The sequence below is a fragment of the Misgurnus anguillicaudatus genome, chromosome 7, assembly GCF_027580225.2.
Source record: "Misgurnus anguillicaudatus chromosome 7, ASM2758022v2, whole genome shotgun sequence".
NCBI classification, from domain to species: Eukaryota; Metazoa; Chordata; class Actinopteri; order Cypriniformes; family Cobitidae; genus Misgurnus; species Misgurnus anguillicaudatus.
Genome location: NC_073343.2, coordinates 28,764,806 through 28,788,718, shown reverse-complemented (window position 1 = coordinate 28,788,718; position 23,913 = coordinate 28,764,806). Strand labels below are relative to the sequence as shown.

Sequence of the window (23,913 nt, the reverse complement as noted above, 5' to 3'; positions counted from 1 at the left end):
TGTCCTACTTTTAAAGTTCTCCAGTTGCTGCTGGTTATGTGTGGTCGATATAACACATCTCCAGAGAATCTCACACTCAGGACTATTAATTGAAATTAATTTTAGATTTCTTCATGTAGAGGGAAGATTCTCAGTTTAATGTAGGTTAAGTTAATATTTTTCTAGATTTGAGTGAATCTTAGTTATCAGATTTCCCAAAGCTTTTGCTCTAAATTGTACATTTATGATTTTTTTGACTGTGAAATAACTGGCACATAATTTAAGGTAGTTTTTCATTTTTTAATATCATCTCTATCTGTTCTCATCTGGTTGTTTGTTTGTTTGTTGTATTCTCTCCTCACATGTAGCCATGATGGTCCTGTTTCTAGTTTCAGCAGCTGTCATTTCAAACAGTTCCTCTCATGGAAATCTGACCACAGGTATATCTTCTCCACATGGCAGCTGAACCCTCTGTACTGTTTTATTTTCACTGATTTTTTATACAGATTATTCACATAATATTAATATTACTAATAAATACACATACTCACCGCAAATTACTTTTTTACTTAGTATTTTTGTCTTGTTTTCAGTAAAAATTTCTAAACATTCTTAAATTAAGATTTTCTTGATGAGCAAAATGACTTAAGTCTAGTTTTTAGACAATGAAGAAAAAAATGAAGAAAAGAAATATTGATGATATTGAGAATATTGATAATGGGCTAAGCCCGAAACGTTTGTCTATATTGTTGCATCTATGGCCATTGGATCATTTCGGCATAGAATAAATGTTTTTGACATTATTTTGATTACTGTGTGCAGACTTTTCTGTTCTTCATTTTTTTCTTCATTGTTCTAATTTTTTGGAGTTACGCACCAGTGTTACCACTTCATTGGACTAGAGGCGCGGACGCCATCCCTTCACACGTAGTTTTTAGACAAAAAATATAAACTTTAAGTAAATTAGTGCTTAAAACAAGCAAAAAAATGTTTTATTCCATTAGCAGATTTTTGCTTGTTTTAAGCACAAATTCACATTTTTTTGCAGTGTATGTGTATTACTTTAACCCAGTGTTTACAAATGTAAAATCTCAAAACCTTACTAGTCCTTACCTCAGGATAAAATGTGACCCTGTCTGTGAAATCCAGGCTAAAGGAGCATCATAGTTTGATTTCAGTTTCAATTTCAATTGTACATGACCTTACTCAGTCATTATAAAGATATCAATCAGTATGCTCTCTATTATATAAGATAATTTTATGTAGAAAACAGTAAATTACAAAAAATGACTTTAGTTCAAGTTGACAAATTGATAAACAACAAGATAAATCAGGATTACATTTAAAGGATTAGTCAATTTTCTTAAAAGAAAATCCAGATAATTTACTCACCACCATTTCATCCAAAATGTTGATGACTTTCTTTGTTCAGTCGAGAAGAAATTATGTTTTTTGAGGAAAACATTGCAGGTTTTTTCTAATTTTAATGGACTTTAATAGAGCCCAACATTTAATACTTAACTCAACACTTAACAGTTTTTTTCAACTGAGTTTCAGAGGACTATAAACAATCCCAAACGACTCATAAGGGTCTTATCTAGTGAAACGATTGTCATTTTTGACAAGAAAAATAAAAAATATGTACTTTTAAACCACAACTTTTCGTCAAGGTCCGGTCCAACACGACCTAACGCAAATGCGTAGTGACGTAGGGAGGTCACGTGTTACATATATAAAACGCACATTTGCGGACCATTTTAAACAATAAACTGACACAAAGACATTAATTAGTATCAGTTGACATACAACAACGTAGGAACGGTCCTCTTTCAAGATGCTTTTAAACACGGGCGGAGTTTCGCGTTCGTCCTCTGTGACCTCTTGACGTCATGACGTATTGCGTGGGGTCAGCTGGCGCATCACGACCGGATCTAGACGAGAAGTTGTGCCTTAAAAGTGTATATTTGTCATTTTTATTGTCAAAAATGACAATCGTTTCGCTAGATAAGACCCCCACGCCTCGCCTGGGATTGTTTATAGTCCTTTGAAACTCAGTTGAAAAAACTGTTAAGTGTTGAGTTAAGTAATAAATGTTGGGCTCTATTAAAGTCCATTAAAATTAGAAAAATCCTGCAATGTTTTCCTCAAAAAACATAATTTCTTCTCGACTGAACAAAGAAAGACATCAACATTTTGGATGACATGGTGGTGAGTAAATTATCTGGATTTTTCTTTTAAGAAAATGGACTAATCCTTTAACCAGGGTTAAAAATAACCCCAGATTGATCATCTATTCTAAAATGTAACAAACCTCTATCATTATAAGTATATGATGATGGATAATCCTGGCTTTCTACCATTATTAAGAGTGTAGTTTAACACAGTTTTACACAGTTTTCACAGAAAACCTCTGCATATGTAATCTGGATTTGCTGATAGGCCTGTTAAGAAACTTATCTTACTCATTTCCTCTTTGTGTTCAGAGTCTCCAGGATCTCAGGGCTCACATGTCTTAGCCTCAGGACTCATCACCTCTGTCCTCCTCATCATTTTTCTTTTCTTAATCGCTTACATTCTGCGGTAAGAAACTCTCTCTCTTTCTCTCTCTGTCTTTCTCTCTCATATACACACACATCAAAATGAAGAGTTGAGAAGCTTTTAACTGTAAAAAAGAACTTGGCATGTCAATTCAACCTACTATTTTAAGTTTGTAAGTTGACTTGTAGTAAGTTGACATAACTAATAAAAACTAGTTAAAATTGTGTAACTGAATTTGTTAAAGGAGAACACCACCGTTTTTTTTATATTTTACCATGTTCTTACCTCAATTTGATAAATTAAGATGAATGAATACATACCTATCTTTTTTCAATGGGTGCACTTTTAATCTTTGTACAGCGCTTTGTGAATGTGTTAGCATTTAGCCTAGCCCCATTCATTTCTATGGCTCCAAACTAAAGTTTTATTTTGAGCCATCATACTTACTCATGTAACTACTCACGTAACAGTCTTTAAATAGGGAAAACATGAAAGTGTTTGGTGGCTTCTAAATTCATCCCTGTTTGGATCCTAAGGAATGAATGGGGCTAGGCTAAATGCCAACACATTCACGACGCGCCGCACAAAGACCAAGTGCACGCATCGAAAAAAGATAGATATGCATTAATTCATCTAAGTTGAGGCAAGAACATAGCAAAACATCGAAAAGAGGTGGTGTTTTCCTTTAAGTTAAAGTAATATAAAAATATATGTTGATTTGATATCATTTTTTACAGTGTATATCACAAAATTGAAACTTAGGAAAAGGTGTCTTTGCATGTTAAAGAGGAATGTGAGATTTTCACAGTTTTTCTGAATCGCTAAAACACTACACCCCCAATCTTTGAACCAAATTCATTTGACAAAAAAAAAACATTTGTCAAATCATGCACTCTTTTTGCAAAACTCTAAACACAAACTTCTCACTTGTTTTATAAATGCTTACAGTTTTTTACAATCACTTTGCTACTATTTTCAGAACATTGATGTCATTTTTCACAACTCTAGACACAAAACTCACAACCAAAGGTCAAAATGCACATTTTTCAAAACTCTTAAAGGTAGGGTAACAGATTTGATCCTGAAACATTTTTTGTTATGCTGGTTAAAAGTCTCCTTACATCCTGATAGCAATCACTGTGTTAAGTTGTTTAAATGTATTTGTAGAAATTTATGTCATCTGTGAAAGGCGTAGGACCAAAAAATGTTCAACAAATCATAGATTTCGGTCCGAACGGACGTTTCCATTTTTGTCCCTCATACGTAAGCATAATTTGAATGCCCACCGCACAGCGAGTCCACGCAGACACCATACGTCATCGGCGCGTTCACGTGCGCTCACCTCCTGCCTGTAAACAGTGAGAACAGCAAACTTTTCTGCTAAATTGACAACCTACACAGGAGGCACAAAACTAAAGGCATCTTTTATAACAACAACAGCAAAGAGCAAAGACCCAAATGAACATCGATAACTTTACTGCTTTACCACGAGATGCAAACAGCTGCAGGACGCAAAGGGTCTGAAAGAGTCGTTGCACAGTTTATTTTGGTAAGGTAGGTACGCGATATGTTTGTATTGAGATGGATTCAGATATTCTACTTTGATGAAACATTGTGTTGCTTATGAAATTTGTGTTCGTTTACGGATTAGCGTAACGATATAATTACTACGTCTACACAACCGAACGTGTGCTTAAACTAATTCTGATGTAAACCAGTTGTTTGGTTATTTTGGCAGTGTTATTCGACTTTGTACTGCAAAGTTGTCTCACTGCTGAATGAGACATGAGATGTGACCGTCTGATCTGTGCGTGTTCATGTGTTGTGGAAGAGGCGTGACTTTGGATGGCGGTTTGACTTGAGGGTGGGATCGGGATTTCATTGCTAGGCGGCTACCGTTAGCATTTTTCAAAATGTGTTACCCTACCTTTAACTCTTTTCTCAATTGCTTGGATACAATACACATAAAACTTGGATCATTTGTTCATTCAACCAAAATCACATGTTCAATATGACACAACTTAACATCAAAGTACTACTGTTTCAAAAGGCTATTCATTCACACATCACATTTCAAATAAGTGTCTATTCATTTTCTTACAATGATCTAACTATCAATCAATACAACTGCCCAAAATGATAAGTAACTGTTGCATTATTCGTAATAGTTGTATGGAAACAGACAAAGAATCTTCCATGTTTACTGAAAATCATGAAAGTTTCAAGATAATGAGGTTCATTGTAACCAATAAGCATGGAGCATGAACCAATTATCACTGTACTGTATAGATGCAGGCCCTTGTAATTGCTTGTCCAATTCTGCCAACTTGTTACTGATGATTGAGTGCAGATTGTGAAATGATGTGACCTATGTTGTGATTGTACTGTAGTGTTTTCATCAATACATTACAAACTTTGTTCAATGATTCCAATGTGTCTGTCGTATTCTCTCTACTACTGCAGTAATTTTACAGATATGTATTTGCTCTACATGTACCATAATGAAATCTGTATCACCAATTTTGTTCTACAATATTTAATGATTGTACAAACAATGACTTAGTGAAACTATCAGTTGCTTGTGTGTGGGTGATCTATAGTTATGTTTCCATGGTATTTCACAGTAAATTTGTGTTTTGAAACAATGATTGTGCAAGTGCAAGATGTCTTTAAAGATGTGAATGCACAATGCAATGTTTTGAACACTAGACAGCCTGTGTTACAAGTGATTACCGTTTTGAGTTTTGTATCTAGAGTTGTGAAAAATGACATCAAGGTTCTGAAAATAGTAGCAAAGTGATTGTAAAAAACTGTAACACAGGCAGACAAAAGTTGAACACAACTATAACACAGTTGTTGTCATCAAGCAAACACAAAACTCAAAAGTGTACACACTTTTTTCTAATGGTATTTTCTTACCAGTTGTGTGAATTGGAAACAGTCTGAGAGGCAGATGAAGAGTATGAGGAAGAACAGGACATCAAAAAGGATGCAATTGACAACATTTGTAGTTGGATTGCTGACTTTTTACAAAATACAAGTGCTGCTTAAAATTATATTAAACTTACTTGCAGTACTTACAGTAAAGAATTCACTATATTCACTGAACTAAACTTGTGATTGCAGTACTAGAGATTATTAACAGTATTTGTCACATGTGTTGTCATATACAATAAACATTTATTTTTTGTAAGCAGATGTCTGAAAGTTGGGTTGTCTATTTTTTAAGGATGATGGTGTAATGGATGCTCTGTAGTGTTTTATATTCTTGACTTATGTGTGTATGATTTGAAAGCTTAGTCTGAGGCAACTTTAATAAAAATGGAAAGACTAGAAGAAGAAGAAGAAAAGAAAGAAATGTAATTGGACACAGAGCAATCCCCAATGTGCCAGGGCAGCGAGGGGTAACATCACCCTTTGCGTTGCTATTACACAAAAAGGGTTCCTCCACCACCATGCAAATATGGGATCCTATAATGCAATCTAATACTTGCATTTCTTGACAGATTGCACAAGATTGTCACAGCATTAAACCAAGTGGACCAGATGCGGTACATTGTCATTTGGGACAATGTCTCATACCATCGGGCTGCTCTGGTCCAGAATTGGTTCCATGAGCACCCTGAATTTGAAGTCTTATACCCCCCATACTCCCCCTTCCTGAATCCAATAAAAGAGCATGGTGGTGGAAGGTATATGACATGTGGCCCTATGACCGTGTGCCCCTCATTCAGGCCATGGAGGAGGCCTGTGATCATATCGAAGCAGCTTCTGTGCAGGGGTGGATTCGTCACATGAGGCGATTCCTCCAACGGTGCCTTGCCAATGAAGACATAGCCTGTGATGTGGATGAAATCTTATGGCCTGATGCAGCCAGACGGAGAGATGATGAATAGTTACAGTATACTTGTTTCTTTTACAGAAGTTTTTCTTCACAGTCAAAGTGTATGTACTTCATGCATTATTTTTTATTTGTCTACAGATGTTATTTGTTTCAATGATTTCATTGTTGGTTGATTACTATAACTGACAATGGTAAGAAATACTGTAAGAATTGAAATAAATACTTGAAATATTCAGTCTGCAGCATCAGTGTTGTGCAGTGCTTGTTAATTTTATAGTAGGCCTATTTGTGTACATTCTCCCCTTATCTCAAACTAATCATGAAGATTGTTGTGGGTTTGTCACAATTTTTTTATCTAAATTATCCCTTACATAACAATGTCTGGACAAAAATCTAGCACATGCTATCTCCTAAAATAATTTTTTTACAAATGTGTTTTTTATTTATCACAGCAGTGTGAAACTGGCTGCAATAGTGTCTGATCATTGAGGACTGTGTTGGTTGAAATGAAAACTAATAGCATTTTCACAAATATGTGTATATGTTTTGACTGAAGTGTGTATGTTTTGACTTAAACGTGTCATTTTGCAAACAATCTAGGAATTATGCAAATTGAGTGTGGTGTTTGGATAACTGTGATTATATTTTGATAAAAAGAACACAGTTTTCAAAATTGCGTGTAAACAGTTGAAAAAAACTGTAAAGGAATTGTTGGATTTTGCTAGAAGAGTCAGGGCTTCTGTGAATTTAGTTTGACAATATAGATTCGTGTTTAAGGTTTTGAGAAAAGGAGTGATGTTTCAATAAATGTGTTTTAGCAATTCAGAAAAACTATAAAAAGTAACACACTATACCTTTAAGGGGAAGGACAAGAGGGCGTCGTGCATTTATGACCCTGTGTAGTTGTTCCAGCCGCAGCTGCTTCATGTTTAGTGTATGTGTAAACAGTTGTTATGTTAGGAGTCATTCTGTCCCAGCTGCTCTGAGGAATCAGACAAACACATTTCTCCCATGAGAAAGAACTTTAGATTTTGGTTTGTATTGTTAACAATCATTTGCTATTGAAGTAAATTTTTTCTCTCTATATGACTTTCATTTCCCAAATCTTACAGGTTTAGAGAACAAAGGAAGGATCTTGTCGCCTCAGTTGACAAGAAGGTGCCAAATGGCTTTTTGGAAGATCAAGGTAAGTTGATTGTTGTTTTCTATATTTCCTTAGTCTATATGTGACCCTGTCTATGTAAGTCTCGTCATTTAATGATAAGATTTGGAGCATCAGTTTGATTTTACTCATTAATTTTTCTTTGACTCAGTCAATATTAAAGATATCAAAGTTATATTTTCACAGAATGTTTTTACATTTTATGTAGTAAACAGTATATCACAAAAAAAGTTTGTTAGCAACTTAGTTATTGAATATATCTCTCACCCTCTTTCTGTTTCACCATCATTTGTTTCTCTTAGAACAAACGGTGGTTCTTCTCCCCCGATCGCCCTCTCCATCAAAGCGTTATTTCCCCATCCCGCTGGACTCCCTGGAGGAGGAGTTTCGCCTACGCCTGGCAGACGATGGCAAACTCTTCAGAGAGGAATTTAACGTAAGAGCTCTAACAAACATAAATCTTCCCCATTCTCCACATCTTTTTGATACCTTATACTCATGAATAGTTTCTTTTTACCGCTGCTAATCTTTTGTAGTCTTTGCCCTGCGGCTTCGGCTGTGGAACCTTTGAAGAGGCGAGCCGAGAGGAGAACAGAGAGAAGAACAGATATCCAAATATTCTGCCCTGTAAATATTCATTACTCTCTCTCTCTCACACACACGATTACAAACATTGCAGAAGAAATTGTTTTTTGTCCTGAAAATGAAAATCCAATTTTTGTGCAAGACAAAAAGGTTATAAAAATAATTTTCCATCATTGAATATTTTTATTTACTAATGAATTTATCAAGGATTTGAATGTGGATGAAACATGAATTAAATTTAAAAGTTTATGTTATTCACAGATGATCATTCTAGAGTGCTGCTGTCACACATAGATGGATATATGGGCTCAGACTACATAAATGCCTCTTACATTGATGTAAGTACTTTGTGATTTTTGTTTTAGCATATGTAGAAAGTTCAATTTCTGTTGTTTAAAGGGGAAAATACTTTTTTAAGATGTCAAATAAATCTTTAGTGTCCGCAGAGTACATATGTGAAGTTTTAGCTTAAAATACCATAATTTATTATAACATGTTAAATTTGCCACTTTGTAGGTGTTAGCAAAAATGTGCCGTTTTTGGGTGTATCCTTTTAAATTCAAATGAGCTGATCTTTGCACTAAATAGCAGTGCTGTGGTTGGATAGTGCAGATTGAAAGGCGGTATTATCCCCTTCTGACATCACAAAGGGAGCCAAATTTCAATGGTTGTTCTTTTACACATTTTCTAGGTTGATAGAAGCACTGAGGACCCAATTATAGAACTTAAACATGGAAAAGTCAGATTTTCATGATATGTCCCCTTTAATATTGTGTTTTTAATAGGGCTGTCAATAGATTAAAATATTTAATCGCGATTAATCGCATGATTTCATGAGTTAACTCGCGATTAATCGCAAATTAATCGCACATTTTTATCTGTTCTAAATTTACCTAAATGTAACACTTTTTAAGTTTTTAATGCTCTAAACGGCATGGATTTGGATAATATATATGCTATATGCAAATGTATATCTACAACAGCCTGTTTACATTTTCAACAGAACCATCAGCCATAGTTTTATGAATGTTTTTGCCTTTAGAAGACCTTGTTCTTTCTCCATTTCTGTTTGCTGCTGCATCATTTGTGACCTGTGCTGGCAAATTGAGTTGGGATGAGCAAATTTTCAAAAATGTGTCATTTATATTTTAACATTCTCTATTAAAAAACTTCAAAACAATTGGAACAATTGTTGGAATCTGACAAAGCATGACAGAACTATACCTGTTAACGCAGAGCAAAAACAATATCAATATACATACATGTTTTTCTTTTATTGTTTAATTTTGACATTGAGACAGACCACTTTAAGACTGTAGGATTATGCAAGGGTTTAATATAATGACACAACAGATACTTTTCCTTAACAGTTAACCAAACATTCACTTCAGATATAACAGATTATAGGTCATACCTGCGTGAATTCTTGTCAAAACAGATATTTTTAAACCTGTAATTTTGTGTTAGATGTCTATATATATCGAGCCCAGTCTCCTGAAGATGCGTATAAATAGCAAGTTTCACGAACTCGCACGTTTGTGTGCATGCGCTTCAGACGTCTGCGTCAGACATCGCTTTTGAGCCTTGTCACTCTTAATAACTCCTTTAACATCAATCAGATCCCGAACTTTATCTCTCTTAATAATTATTTTAACATCAAGAAAGTCCTGCGGTCTATTTTCTATCATTTCTGAATTCTTTTTAAAACGAAACTAAAAAGTGAAAGAAAACGCATCTTTGCTTTATATGGATTTGAGACGGTACACCTCACAGAAAACGTGCAGATAAAGAAAACTGCACGTGCAGAAAACGTGCATTTTAGATGTTTAATGACCATTTAGAGCATTGGATTCGCTAGACGAGAGCTTAATGTTCTTATTTTTATGAATAGCTCCGACTCATCTAGACAGCGCCGGTCACTTGCTGCGTCTCAATTCATCCAGCTGTGGGTCAAACAGAAATTGCGTGTTGCGTTAATAGCGCGTTAATAAAATTAGTGCCGTTAAAATGAATTTGCGTTAACGCGTTATTAACGCGTTTATTTTGACAGCCCTAGTTTTTAATCTTATTGTTGTGATATGCTAAGCTTTATATACCCTGTCTCAATCTAGTACACTAAAGTACCCTATACCAGTTTTTTTTTAACTTTATGATGGCAAGGAGCCCCAAATACAATGAACCCCATCCTAAAATATATATCCATTTATATATTTTTGTATAAAAACATTTAGATGTCATTTTGATATTATAAAGAGAGCATATTCTTTCCAAATAATTGGCTAAATTGTAGATTTTTATAATTTTTGTTTTTTCTTTGAAATTTTCTGGGCACCCTTTAAAACCTTCTGGGGGACCCCTCGGTTGCCAGATATTACCGCTACTTAAAGGGGACATTTCTTAAGACTTTTTAAGATGTCAAATAAATCTTTGATGTTCCCAGAGTACGTATGTGAAGTTCTACCATATAGATAATTTATTATAGCATGTTGAAATTGTCACTTTGTAGGTGTGTGCAAAAATTTGCTGTTTTGGGGTTGTCTTTAAAATGCAAATGAGCTGATCTCTGCACTAAATGGAAGTGCTGTGGGTGGATAGTGCCGATTAAGGGGCGGTATTATCCCCTTCTGACATCACAGGGGGAGCCAAATTTCAATGACCTATTTTTTTACATGCTTACAGAGAATGGTTTATCAAAACTAAGTTACTGGGTTGATCTTATTCACATTTTCTAGGTTGATAAAAGCACTGGGGACCCAATTATAGCACTTAAACATGGAAAAAGTCAAATTTTAATGGTATGTCCCCTTTAAATAATTTTGCAATGGCCCATAAATGTGACCTCCGGAGGATACAACCTCCCAAATTAGCCACGTGCCATGGGTTTGTAATTTGCAAACAACAAAAACATTGCAAGATAAACTTAAAGTGTAAGGCTCTATGCTTTCCATCATTAGTTACGCTCCTGTTGGTGTCTGGCAAGCCATGTGAGCGTTGAGTCTAAGGAGGATAGAATTAGGAAAAAACATCACAAATATTTTGAACTTAGACTGCGATACCAAGTTCAAACTCTAATGCATACTGCTAGTGCTCCTTTAAAGTACTACTCTCAAAAAGTGACAGACATTTTCTTGCTGCTAATGTTACTTTATTTTTTTTTAAATAGGGTTACAGGGAAAAGAACAAATTTATTGCAGCTCAAGGTAACTATATAGAAACCAAAAATGTTTTGTTTGTTTTTCCATCAGAAGAAAGTATGTTTCAATCTTTCATGTAATCTTCAGGTTCATGTTTAATCCTTGCTCCGTTATAGGTCCAAAACCAGAAACACTTGGGGATTTTTGGAGGATGGTTTGGGAGCAGAAGTCTACCACTATAGTCATGCTGACCAACACAAGAGAGAGAAAAGAGGCAAGATAAGTCACACAAGACACAAATGTGATATTATAAGGGTTAACATGTAAAGTAAACAATAGCTTTGAATGAGTAATCAACCTGTCTTTGTTGAAACCCTCTTAGTGATTAAATTCTAGAGTTAAAGGGGACATTTCACAAGACTTTTTTAAGATGTCAAAAAACATTTGGTGTCCCCACAGTACGTATGTGAAGTTTCAGCTCAAAATACCATATAGATAATTTATTATAACATGTTAAAATTGCCACTTTGTAGGTGTGAGCAAAAATGTGCCTTTTTTGGGTGTGTCCTTTAAAATGCAAATGAGCTGATCTCTGCACTAAATGGCAGTGCCATGGTTGGACAGTGCAGATATGAGATCAGAAGGGGAGGCAAATTTCAATGACCTTTTTTTACATGCTTGCAGAGAATGGTTTACCAAAACTAAGTTACTGGGTTGATCTTTTTCACATTTACTAGGTTGATAGAAGCACCGAGGGCCCAATAATAGCTCTTAAATATGGGAAAAGTCAGATTTTCATGATATGTCCCCTTTAAAGTATAACTCCACTTTCATACATTCGGTCAAAAAGAGTTTTTTGAGGAAAACATTCCAGGATTTTTCTCCTTATAGTGGACTTAAATTGAACCCAATGGTTTAAAGGTCCAAAATTGCAGTTTCAATGCAGCGTCAAAGTGCTCTAAACAATCCTAACTTTTTACCTCCACAACTTCTCAACTTGCACTAGCCCTGGGATTTGCGTCCGTGACTTTACATATTACATATGCAAAATGTACACGTACTGCCCATTTTAAACAATATAATGACACAAAGACATTAACTAGTTTCATTCCACATAGAACAACTTCTGAACAGTCCTCCTTCTCCACACTTGTAAACACTGGAGCAGTAGATTTGCTTACCTTTCGATGTGATTGTCATTAATTTGTGATTTAAAAAGTATTTTTTTGCAAAAATGACAATCGTTTTGCTAGAAAAGAGCCTCGGTTGGGATTGTTTACACTGCAAAAAATGACTTTCTCAGTTAGGATTTTTGTCTTGTTTTCAGTACAAATATCCAAAAAATCTTTAAGGAATAGTCTACTCATTTTCAATATTAAAATATGTTATTACCTTAACTAAGAATTGTTGATACATCTCTCTATCATCTGTGTGTGTGCACGTAAGCTATGGAGCGCGCTGTGACACTTCGATAGCATTTAGCTTAGCCCCATTCATTCAATGGTACCATTCAGAGATAAAGTTAGAAGTGACCAAACACATCAACGGTTTTCCTATTTAAGACGAGTAGTTATATGAGCAAGTTTGGTGGTACAAAATAAAACGTAGCGCTTTTCTAAGCGGATTTAAAAGAGGAACTATATTTTATGGCGTAATAGCACTTTTGGGAGTACTTTGACTCGGCGCAGTAACACCCTCCCTCTCCCATTATGAGAGGGAGAAGGGGAGCGGACTTTTCAGGCGAGTCGAAGTACTCCCAAAAGTGCTATTACGCCATAAAATATAGTTCCTCTTTTAAATCTGCTTAGAAAAGCGCTACGTTTTATTTTGTACCACCAAACTTGCTCGTATAACTACTCGTCTTAAATAGGAAAAACGTTGATGTGTTTGGTCACGTCTAACTTTATCTCTGAATGGTACCATTGAACGAATGGGACTAAGCTAAATGCTATTGAAGCGTTGCAGCGCACTCCAGCGCTTACGTGCACGCACACAGATGATAGAGGGATGTATCAACAATTCTTAGTTAAGGTAATAACATATTTTAATATTGAAAATGAGTAGACTATTCCTTTAAGTCAAGATGCATTGTCTTGATGAGCAAAATGACCTAAAAATAAGTCTAGTTTTAAGACAAAAAATATCAAATTTAAGTACATTTGTGCATAAAACAAGCAAAAAAAATCTGCCAAGAACTTTTTTCTTGAATGCGTAATTCAAGAAAAATGTGCTTACCCAAATTTTTGCTTGTTTTATGCACAAATTCACCTAAATGTATTTTTTTGCCTAAAACAAGACTTATTTTTTAAGGTGATTTTGCTCATCATGAAAAAGCATCTTTATTTAAGAATTTTTAGATATTTCTACTGAGTCAGAAAGTCATTTTTGTGCAGTGTAGAGCCCTTTAAAGAGACTGCAATTTGGATCTTCAAAGTCTTGGGGTAAACTGAAGTCCACTGTATGGTGAAAAATCCTGGAATGTTTTCCTCAAAAACTTAATTTCCTTTTGACTGAAGAATGAAAGACATAAACATCTTGGATGACATGGGGGTGAGTAAATTATCAAGAAATATTCTTATGAAAGTGGAGTAATCCTTTAAAAGTAGGGCTGGACAAAATAAAAGTTTGTGATGTGTGTAAATATTATGTATATTTAAACACACACACACACACACACACACACACACACACACACACACACACACACACACACACACACACACACACACACACACACACACACACACACACACACACACACACATATACAAATGTTTTATTTAAATATTGTTTTTTTATTTATATATAATTTAGAATATATAAAAATATAAATAAATATATATACACATGTAAATGTTTCTTAAATACATACATGAATGTGTGTGTATTTATATATACATAAAAATTACACACAGCACAAACTCATATGTTATGCCAAAATGTGCTTTTGTTTTGTATGAGATTGATCTGGATTGGTCTATGCCCAGCTCTATTTAAAAGTAATGCCAGCCTGATCTCACAGGACTTTGCATGTATATTACAAGGTGGTTAATTCATATGAATTCATAATGTAATATGATCATTAGAAAGAAAACATTATCATCCCTAAACACAACGTCACTGGGGCGAAAGAAAATCATACAAAAAACCTACAAATATGATCGTACGAATTCATATGAATTAGCAACTTACACTGCCATAAGAAAATCTAAACTAATAAAATGTGTCTTTGATGCACTATAAGTCGCTTTGCGTAAAACCATCTGCCGCATGCATTAATATAAATATTTGACTTTTAGGAAAAGTGTTATCAGTACTGGCCCGAGCAGGGCTGCTGGATTTACGGCTGTGTCAGGGTGGCAATGGAAGATGTCACAGTCTTGGTGGACTACACGATCAGGAAGTTCTGTGTACAGCATGTAAGTGGTCTTTTACCTCTTAAACATTACATCATCAATAATCATATGCATTACTGCTCTTGAATCAAGCTATCAAACGTATAATGTGTTACATAAGGGCCTTTGGTAACTTCTGGTGACTGGTTTTGTAGCACGCTGCTGATGGTTGCAGACCTCCGAGGCTGGTCACTCAGTTGCATTTTACCAGCTGGCCTGACTTTGGGGTACCCCTCTCTCCTATTGGCATGCTTAAGTTTCTTAAGAAAGTTAAGAGTGTGAACCCGGCCCATGCTGGACCAATCATAGTGCACTGCAGGTAAGGCTGCTATTACCAATTAAGCATTAAGATTATATTGTTGGTACAGTGATATAAAATTGATCCCATGTATTATTGAATTAAGCTACAATAGCCCAAGATGGAAAAACCTTGCAGTTTTACCTACATTATCCCATTATCCTTCTCTGGATGCCCTACTTCACATTTCATGATTATTTTTCTCTTTCCTTCCTGTGTAGTGCTGGAGTTGGCAGGACCGGGACATTCATTGTGATTGACGCTATGATGGATATGATGCACTCTGAGGGAAGGGTGGACGTCTTCGGCTTTGTATCCAGGATAAGAAAACAGCGCTGTCAGCTCATTCAGACCGACGTAAAGGACATAACACAGCATTCTTGCACACTCATTACTTTAACAATGAAGAACCGCTGAATTTTCTCTTTTTCTCCAACAGATGCAGTATTCATTTATTTACCAGGCACTTTTGGAGCATTACCTGTATGGTGACACCGAGTTAGACATCGCCTCGCTGGAGGGACACCTTCACAAACTGCACAACACACACGCACACATGGACCGAGTGGGTCTGGAGGAAGAATTCAGAGTAAGAAACGCATTCTTAGCGATTGATAGCATATGCTTTTACAGTCTTAAAATAGAGAGGATATATAAGTGGGTTTGGTTGGTAAGCAAAACATGGACAGATTTGATGAGATGTTTGAATATAGTGTCTGAAAAGCTTTCACATAATGTGTGAAAAAGTTCATATTGACGTTCTTTTGTTATAAATCTCCTCAGAAACTGACAAATGTTCGCATAATGAAGGAGAACATGAGAACCGGAAATCTGCCTGCCAACATGAGAAAAAACAGAGTACTGCAGATCATCCCATGTGAGAAAACATATGTGCTGATTTAACATTCTTTATTGCTTTCATTTTTCGTCTGTCTGCCTATTGTATATATACAGTCTGTCTATATATCCGTTGATCTTTTTGTCTGTCTGTCTCTCTATCCATCTGTCTGTCTATCTATCTATTTATCTTTCTGTCTCTCTATCTATCTGCCTGTCTTTATGTCTGTCTCTTTCTATCCGTCTGTTTCTCTCTCTATCTATCCAGCTGTCTTTTTATCCGTCTGTCTATCTATCTGTCTATCTCTATCTGTCTGTCTGTCTGTCTGTCTGTCTGTTTGTCTTTTATCGATCCATGTGTCTTTCTGTTTGTCTATCTATCTATCATCTATCTGTCTCTCTATTTGCCTGCCTGTTTTTCTGTCTGTCTGTCTGTCTGTCCCTATCTGTCTGTCTATCTGCCTGTCTTTTTGTTTGTCTCACTATCTATTCGTCTGTCTGTCTCTATTTCCGTTTGTTTTCTTGTCTGTCTGTCTCTATCTGTCTGTCTATCTATCTGCCTGTCTTTCTATCCGTCTGTTTCTGTCTCTATCTATCTGTCTGTCTATCTATCCATCTGCCTTTTTATCCGTCTGGCTATCTATCTGTCTATCTCTCTCTGTCTGTCTGTCTTTTATCGATCCATGTGTCTTTCTGTCTGTCTATCTATCCATCTACCTGTCTCTCTATCTATCGGCCTGTCTGTCTCTGTCTGTCTATCCGTCTGTCTGTCTCTCTATCCATCTATCTGTCTGTCTCTATATCCATCTGTCTCTCTGTCTTTTATCGATCCATGTGTCTTTCTGTCTGTCTATCTATCCATCTACCTGTCTCTCTATCTATCTGCCTGTCTGTCTATCCGTCTGTCTGTCTTTCTGTCTATCTCTCTATCCATCTATCTGTCTGTCTCTATATCCGTCTGTCTGTCTGTGTGTCTCTCTATCTATCCGTCTGTCTGTCTCTCTATTTATCCATCTGTCTTTCTTTCTGTCTATCTATCCGTCTGTCTGTCTGTCTGACTGTCTCTCCATCTATTCATCTGCCTTTCTGTCTGTCTGTCTGTCTGTCTATCTATCTGTCTGTCTGTCTATCCATCTGTCTTTCTCTGTCTGCCTACCTTACCGTCTGTCTTTCCATCTTTCTATCTAGTAAATATCTATCTGTCTGTCTAATATATAGATATATCACTATAGTTTGTGAATGCATTGCTGTCTGTGTGCCTGTCTCTCTATCTATCTGTTTGTCTGTTTATATATATATATATATATATATATATATGTCTGTCTGTCCATCTCTCTCTCTCGCTTTCTCATTTCTTTGTAAGGTTTAATTTCACTCGCATTGATGGCAATAAAATTATGATCTGTTTGCTATTTTATTACTAGATGACTTCAACAGGGTAATATTATCCATGAAAAGAGGGCAAGAATTTACAGACTACATCAATGCATCTTTTATAGATGTAAGTATTTCTTTAATGAAGAACTGATAAGTAGTCACATTCAAAATGAATTGACATTATTTCACATTGATTTAATTCTAAGAGCAATATATATGTTACCTGTGCAGGGTTACAGGCAGAAGGATTACTTCATTGCCACTCAGGCGCCTTTGGCTCACACATTGCAGGACTTCTGGCGTATGGTGTGGGAGTGGAAATGCCACTCTATTGTCATGTTGACTGAACTAAAGGAGAGAGAGCAGGTCACTCTTTATATTCATATATACATAAATGTGTTATATATTACCATGTGCATGCCCATCAAAAACACATACATTGATTACGCCTCCCATTCTAATTATCACCTTTACTCTCATTGTAGGAGAAATGTGTACGCTACTGGCCAGCAGAGGGCAGTGTTTCTTTTGGAGAGTATGTGCTAGAGCTGAAAAGAGATGCTCTTTGTGACACTTTCAGCATCCGAGACCTGCTGCTGTCATATGCACCAGTGAGTTTTTGTGATGTAAATTTTACGGTCCAGTCGCCGCTTCAATTATCCCACCTTTTGTGTTCAAATTTGTCAATCGTGCCGATGCTAAATTATGCTGTTTGCAGGAGAAACAAACTCGTCTTATCAGACAGTTCCACTTCCATGGCTGGCCCGAGATCGGAATCCCCTCAGAAGGAAAGGGAATGATTGAGATTATTGCTGCAGTGCAGAAACAGCAGCAGCAATCTGGAAACAACCCTATAGTGGTGCATTGCAGGTACACACACTATGACAAGTCATGACTACATATAATAAGGCCTAAATCCATCCATCCATCCATCTATCTTTCTATCTATCCACCCACTGTATCTATCAATCTATCTATCCATCATCCACCCATCCATCCATTTATCCATCCCTCCATCCACTGTATCTATCAGTCTATCCATCCATTCATCCATCCATCCATCCACTGTATTAATCTATCCATCTTCCATCCATCCATGTATTTATTAATCTATTCATCTATCCATTCACCCACCCATCCATTTATCCATCCATCTATCAACTGTATCTATCGATCTATCCATCCATTTATTCATTTATCCATCCATCCATCCATCCATCCACTCTATTAATCTATTCATCTTCAATCCATCATCCATCCATCCATGTATTTATCAATCCATCCATCCATCCATCCACTGTATATCGATCTATCCATCCATCCATCCATCCACTGTATATCGATCCATCCATCCATCCATCCATCCATCCATCCATGTATTTATCAATCTATTCATTCATCCATCCACCCACCCATCCATTTATCTATCCATCCATGTGTTTATTAATCTATTCATCTATCCATCCACCCACCCACCCATCCATTTATCCATCCATCAACTGTATTTATCGATCTATCCATCCATTTATTCATTTATCCATCCATACACTGTATTAATCTATTCATCTTCCATCCATCATCCATCCATCCATCCATCCATGTATTTATCAATCTATCCATCCATCCATCCATCCACTGTATCTATCGATCCATCCATCCATCCATCCATCCATCCATCCATCCATCCATGTATTTATCAATCTATTCATTCATCCATCCATCCATCCATCCATCCATGTATTTATCAATCTATCCATCCATCCATCCATCCATCCATCCATCCATCCATCCATGTATTTATCAATCTATTCATCCATCATCCATTCATCCACCCATCCATCCATTTATCCATCCATCTACTGTATACATCTATCCATCCATCCACTGTATCTATTGATCTATCCATCCATCCACTGTATCAATCTATCCATCTTCCATCCATCCATCCATCCATTCATCCATGTATTTATCAATCTATTCATCCATCCGTCCATGTATTTATCAATCAATCAATCAATCCATCCATCCACCCACCCTGTGTATCTATTGATTTCTCCTTCCATCTATTCATCCACCCATCCATCCATTCCTTTATCAATCAATCCACTGTATCAATCTGTCCATCATCCATCCATCCATGTATTTATTAATCTGTCCATCCATCCATCCACTGTATCTATTGATCTATCCATCCATCCATCCATCCATTAATCCATCCACTGTATCAATCTATCCATCTTCCATCTATCTATCCATGTATTTATCAATCTATTCATCCACCCACCCACCCATCCATCCATTTATCCATCCATCCACTGTATACATCCATCCATCCATCCACTGTATCTAATGATCTATTCATCCATCCATTTATCCATCCATCCACTGTATCAATCTATCCATCTTCAATCTATCCATCCATGTATTTATCAATCTATTCATCCATCCATTCATTCACCCACCCATCCATTTATCCATCCATCCACTGTATCAATCTATCCATCTTCAATCTATCCATCCATGTATTTATCCATTCATTCATCCAGCCATCCATCCACTGTATCAATCTATCCATCTTCCATCCATCCATGTATTTATTAATCTATTCATCTATCCATTCACCCACCCATCCATTTATCCATCCATCTATCAACTGTATCTATCGATCTATCCATCCATTTATTCATTTATCCATCCATCCATCCACTCTATTAATCTATTCATCTTCAATCCATCATCCACCCATCCATGTATTTATCAATCTATCCATCCATCCATCCATCCATCCATCCATGTATTTATCAATCTACTCATCCATCATCCATCCATCCACCCACCCATCCATTTATCTATCCATCCATGTGTTTATTAATCTATTCATCTATCCATCCACCACCCGTCCATTTATCCATCCATCCATCAACTGTATTTATCGATCTATCCATCCATTTATTCATTTATCCATCCATCCACTGTATTAATCTATTCATCTTCCATCCATCATCCATCCATCCATCCATCCATGTATTTATCAATCTATCCATCCATCCACTGTATCTATCGATCTATCCATCCATCCATCCATCCATCCATCCATGTATTTATCAATCTATTCATCCATCATCCATTCATCCACCCATCCATCCATTTATCCATCCATCTACTGTATACATCTATCCATCCATCCACTGTATCTATTGATCTATCCATCCATCCACTGTATCAATCTATCCATCTTCCATCCATCCATCCATCCATGTATTTATCAATCTATTCATCCATCCGTCCATGTATTTATCAATCAATCAATCCATCCATCCATCCACCCACCCTGTGTATCTATTGATTTCTCCTTCCATCTATTCATCCACCCATCCATCCATTCCTTTATCAATCTATCCACTGTATCAATCTGTCCATCATCCATCCATCCATGTATTTATTAATCTGTCCATCCATCCATCCACTGTATCTATTGATCTATCCATCCATCCATCCATCCATCCATCCATTAATCCATCCACTGTATCAATCTATCCATCTTCCATCTATCTATCCATGTATTTATCAATCTATTCATCCACCCACCCACCCATCCATCCATTTATCCATCCATCCACTGTATCCATCCATCCATCCATCCATCCATCCACTGTATCTAATGATCTATTCATCCATCCATTTATCCATCCATCCACTGTATCAATCTATCCATCTTCAATCTATCCATCCATGTATTTATCAATCTATTCATCCATCCATTCATTCACCCACCCATCCATTTATCCATCCATCCACTGTATCAATCTATCCATCTTCAATCTATCCATCCATGTATTTATCCATTCATTCATCCAGCCATCCATCCACTGTATCAATCTATCCATCTTCCATCCATCCATGTATTTATTAATCTATTCATCTATCCATTCACCCACCCATCCATTTATCCATCCATCTATCAACTGTATCTATCGATCTATCCATCCATTTATTCATTTATCCATCCATCCATCCACTCTATTAATCTATTCATCTTCAATCCATCATCCATCCATCCATGTATTTATCAATCTATCCATCCATCCATCCATCCATCCATCCATGTATTTATCAATCTATTCATCCATCATCCATCCATCCACCCACCCATCCATTTATCTATCCATCCATGTGTTTATTCATCTATTCATCTATCCATCCACCCACCCGTCCATTTATCCATCCATCCATCAACTGTATTTATCGATCTATCCATTCATTTATTCATTTATCCATCCATCCACTGTATTAATCTATTCATCTTCCATCCATCATCCATCCATCCATCCATCCATCCATCCATCCATCCATCCATCCATCCATCCATCCATGTATTTATCAATCTATTCATCCATCATCCATTCATCCACCCATCCATCCATTTATCCATCCATCTACTGTATACATCTATCCATCCATCGACTGTATCTATTGATATATCCATCCATCCACTGTATCAATCTATCCATCTTCCATCCATCCATCCATCCATGTATTTATCAATCTATTCATCCATCCGTCCATGTATTTATCAATCAATCAATCTATCCATCCATCCACCCACCCAGTGTATCTATTGATTTCTCCTTCCATCTATTCATCCACCCATCCATCCATTCCTTTATCAATCCATCCACTGTATCCATCATCCATCCATCCATGTATTTATCAATCTATCCATCCATCCATCCACTGTATCTATTGATCTATCCATCCATCCATCCATCCATCCATCCATCCATCCATCCATCCATCCATTAATCCATCCACTGTGTCTATCTATCTATCTATCTTCCATCTATCTATCCATGTATTTATCAATCTATTCATCCATCATCCACCCACCCATACATCCATTTATCCATCCATCCACTGTATCAATCTATCCATCATCCACCCATGTATTTATCAATCTATTTATCCATCCATCCACCCAATGTATCTATTAGTCTATCCAACCATCATCCATCTATCCATGTATTTATCAATCTATCCATCCATCCATCCACCCACCCACCCAATGTATCTATCCATTTCTTCATCCATCATCCATTCATTCATCCGTTCATCCATTTATCCATCCATCTATCCACTGTATCAGTCCATCCATCATCCATCCATTCATCCAATTACATGAGCCATCCACAAAGCCATTGTAAAACACATATAAATCTAAATGAAATTATGATAAATCTGGTATATAAATGAATACTCTCTCTGCATGACATCAGTGCTGGTGCTGGTCGGACCGGAACCTTCATCGCCCTCAGCAACATTCTAGAACGAGTAAAAGCCGAAGGTTTACTGGATGTTTTTCAGACTGTGAAGAGTTTACGCACTCAGAGGCCACATATGGTTCAGACTGTGGTATGGATGTAACACATAATAAATACAAACATAAACAAGATAACTCATTTTATGGTGCTCACATATTAATGCTAATACTACATTATTGTATAAAAAAAAAATATAATGCATTTTTTTGTCTTTTCAGGAACAGTATGACTTCTGCTACAGAGTGGTGCAAGATTTCGTCGATATCTACTCTGACTATGCTAATTTTAAATGAGTGCTGCTTACCAACACATTATTATATTTAAACTGAAGGACAGTATTACTGTGGCTTAGTTACACTCCATGCACTTGACATTTCTTTTTTGAGTTATTTATATGCAGTAAGGTCATATTTTGGATATGATATCCAGTGACTTAACCACGTCAAGTCTTTTACATTGCTTTTTTGTGTCCGTATTCTGTATGAACAAATGCATTTCTTTAAGCATATTTTATTTGATATATTTTTATTAAGGGTCAAATTAAACACTGTGTATTTTGTTCACATTAATTTTTTGATCTGAATAAGTGTAAAGCATTCCATGTAAAGCATTCAGTGTTTATCCCACCTATTTATTCGGGTGCTTGCTTCCCAAAAACTTTTGCATGATGATTTGTGTAAACTACTGTACTAAAAGAAATGATGATGCTTCCGATTTGAATTATAGAAGAGTTTTTCTTCTTTGCCCAGATAAGTAATTTGTACCATATACATGTTCTTCACCTTTCACATGTCTTTGTATTTGTATAATGACAGATGTCCAACCACATAACAAAAGGAGGCTGTAAAGTATTTGCAATAATGCAGATTATTAAGTAGGACAATGATAAACATCAAGATTGTGAATGAAATCCTGTTTGAAATATTTCAGGTTCCCATTTTTTGTTTATAGCTAGTTCAGAAGAGACACTAATATCTACAAATGTGACTTTGTATAGTAAAAAGGACTGTCAGGTAGCACAGAAGTGTGCTTTATTATTTAGTAACATTTAAAATTGGTTTTGTTTGTTTTTGTACAGTGTACCGAATATGGTATATATATCAGATATGAATTAAAACCTTTATAAAAATTATATTTGGAAGTTGCTATGAAATAATTGATACATGCCATAAAGCAAAGCTTTGGTTCTCTTTCATTATCTGGTGTTTGAGATAAACAGTAAAATAAAAATACACAAAATATTAGTTTATTCTTATTAAACACTAAAACACCTAAATGTGGATGTTTTGTCTGCTTGTTTAAGTATTATGTTCAGAGATGAAATAAAGTTTTGAACTTTGGCAGCATTCTTACAACAGGGTGACAAATTGTGAAGAGAAATGAGAAGACGTATGCCTTAATTCTATACCCTTCTTTCTGAATAACACCATTTTCTGCAATAAATGT

The 23,913-nt window shown here is 36.1% G+C and overlaps 1 protein-coding gene across 3 annotated transcripts in view; it reads left to right on the top strand.

Annotated features, from left to right (window-relative positions):
- ptpreb (protein tyrosine phosphatase receptor type Eb) overlaps window positions 1-23,813 on the top strand; it is a 30,454-nt gene extending 6,641 nt beyond the window's left edge. For 2 of the 3 annotated variants that reach the window (XM_055171519.2, XM_055171518.2), the window contains exons 3-21: window positions 348-419; window positions 2,463-2,559; window positions 7,474-7,547; window positions 7,826-7,959; window positions 8,060-8,150; window positions 8,370-8,446; window positions 11,272-11,308; window positions 11,419-11,516; window positions 14,542-14,661; window positions 14,793-14,956; window positions 15,157-15,292; window positions 15,375-15,524; window positions 15,719-15,812; window positions 17,197-17,273; window positions 17,381-17,515; window positions 17,635-17,760; window positions 17,868-18,019; window positions 22,423-22,558; window positions 22,686-23,813. In XM_055171519.2, the coding sequence (XP_055027494.2) occupies window positions 350-419; window positions 2,463-2,559; window positions 7,474-7,547; window positions 7,826-7,959; window positions 8,060-8,150; window positions 8,370-8,446; window positions 11,272-11,308; window positions 11,419-11,516; window positions 14,542-14,661; window positions 14,793-14,956; window positions 15,157-15,292; window positions 15,375-15,524; window positions 15,719-15,812; window positions 17,197-17,273; window positions 17,381-17,515; window positions 17,635-17,760; window positions 17,868-18,019; window positions 22,423-22,558; window positions 22,686-22,760 (2,043 nt within the window). In that variant the 5' untranslated portion in view covers window positions 348-349 and the 3' untranslated portion in view covers window positions 22,761-23,813. Of the gene's footprint in view, window positions 1-347; window positions 420-2,462; window positions 2,560-7,263; window positions 7,396-7,473; window positions 7,548-7,825; window positions 7,960-8,059; window positions 8,151-8,369; window positions 8,447-11,271; window positions 11,309-11,418; window positions 11,517-14,541; window positions 14,662-14,792; window positions 14,957-15,156; window positions 15,293-15,374; window positions 15,525-15,718; window positions 15,813-17,196; window positions 17,274-17,380; window positions 17,516-17,634; window positions 17,761-17,867; window positions 18,020-22,422; window positions 22,559-22,685 lie in introns of those variants that run through there. The other variant, XM_055171520.2, reaches the window with a different exon arrangement.
- The last annotated feature ends 100 nt before the right edge of the window (window positions 23,814-23,913 follow it).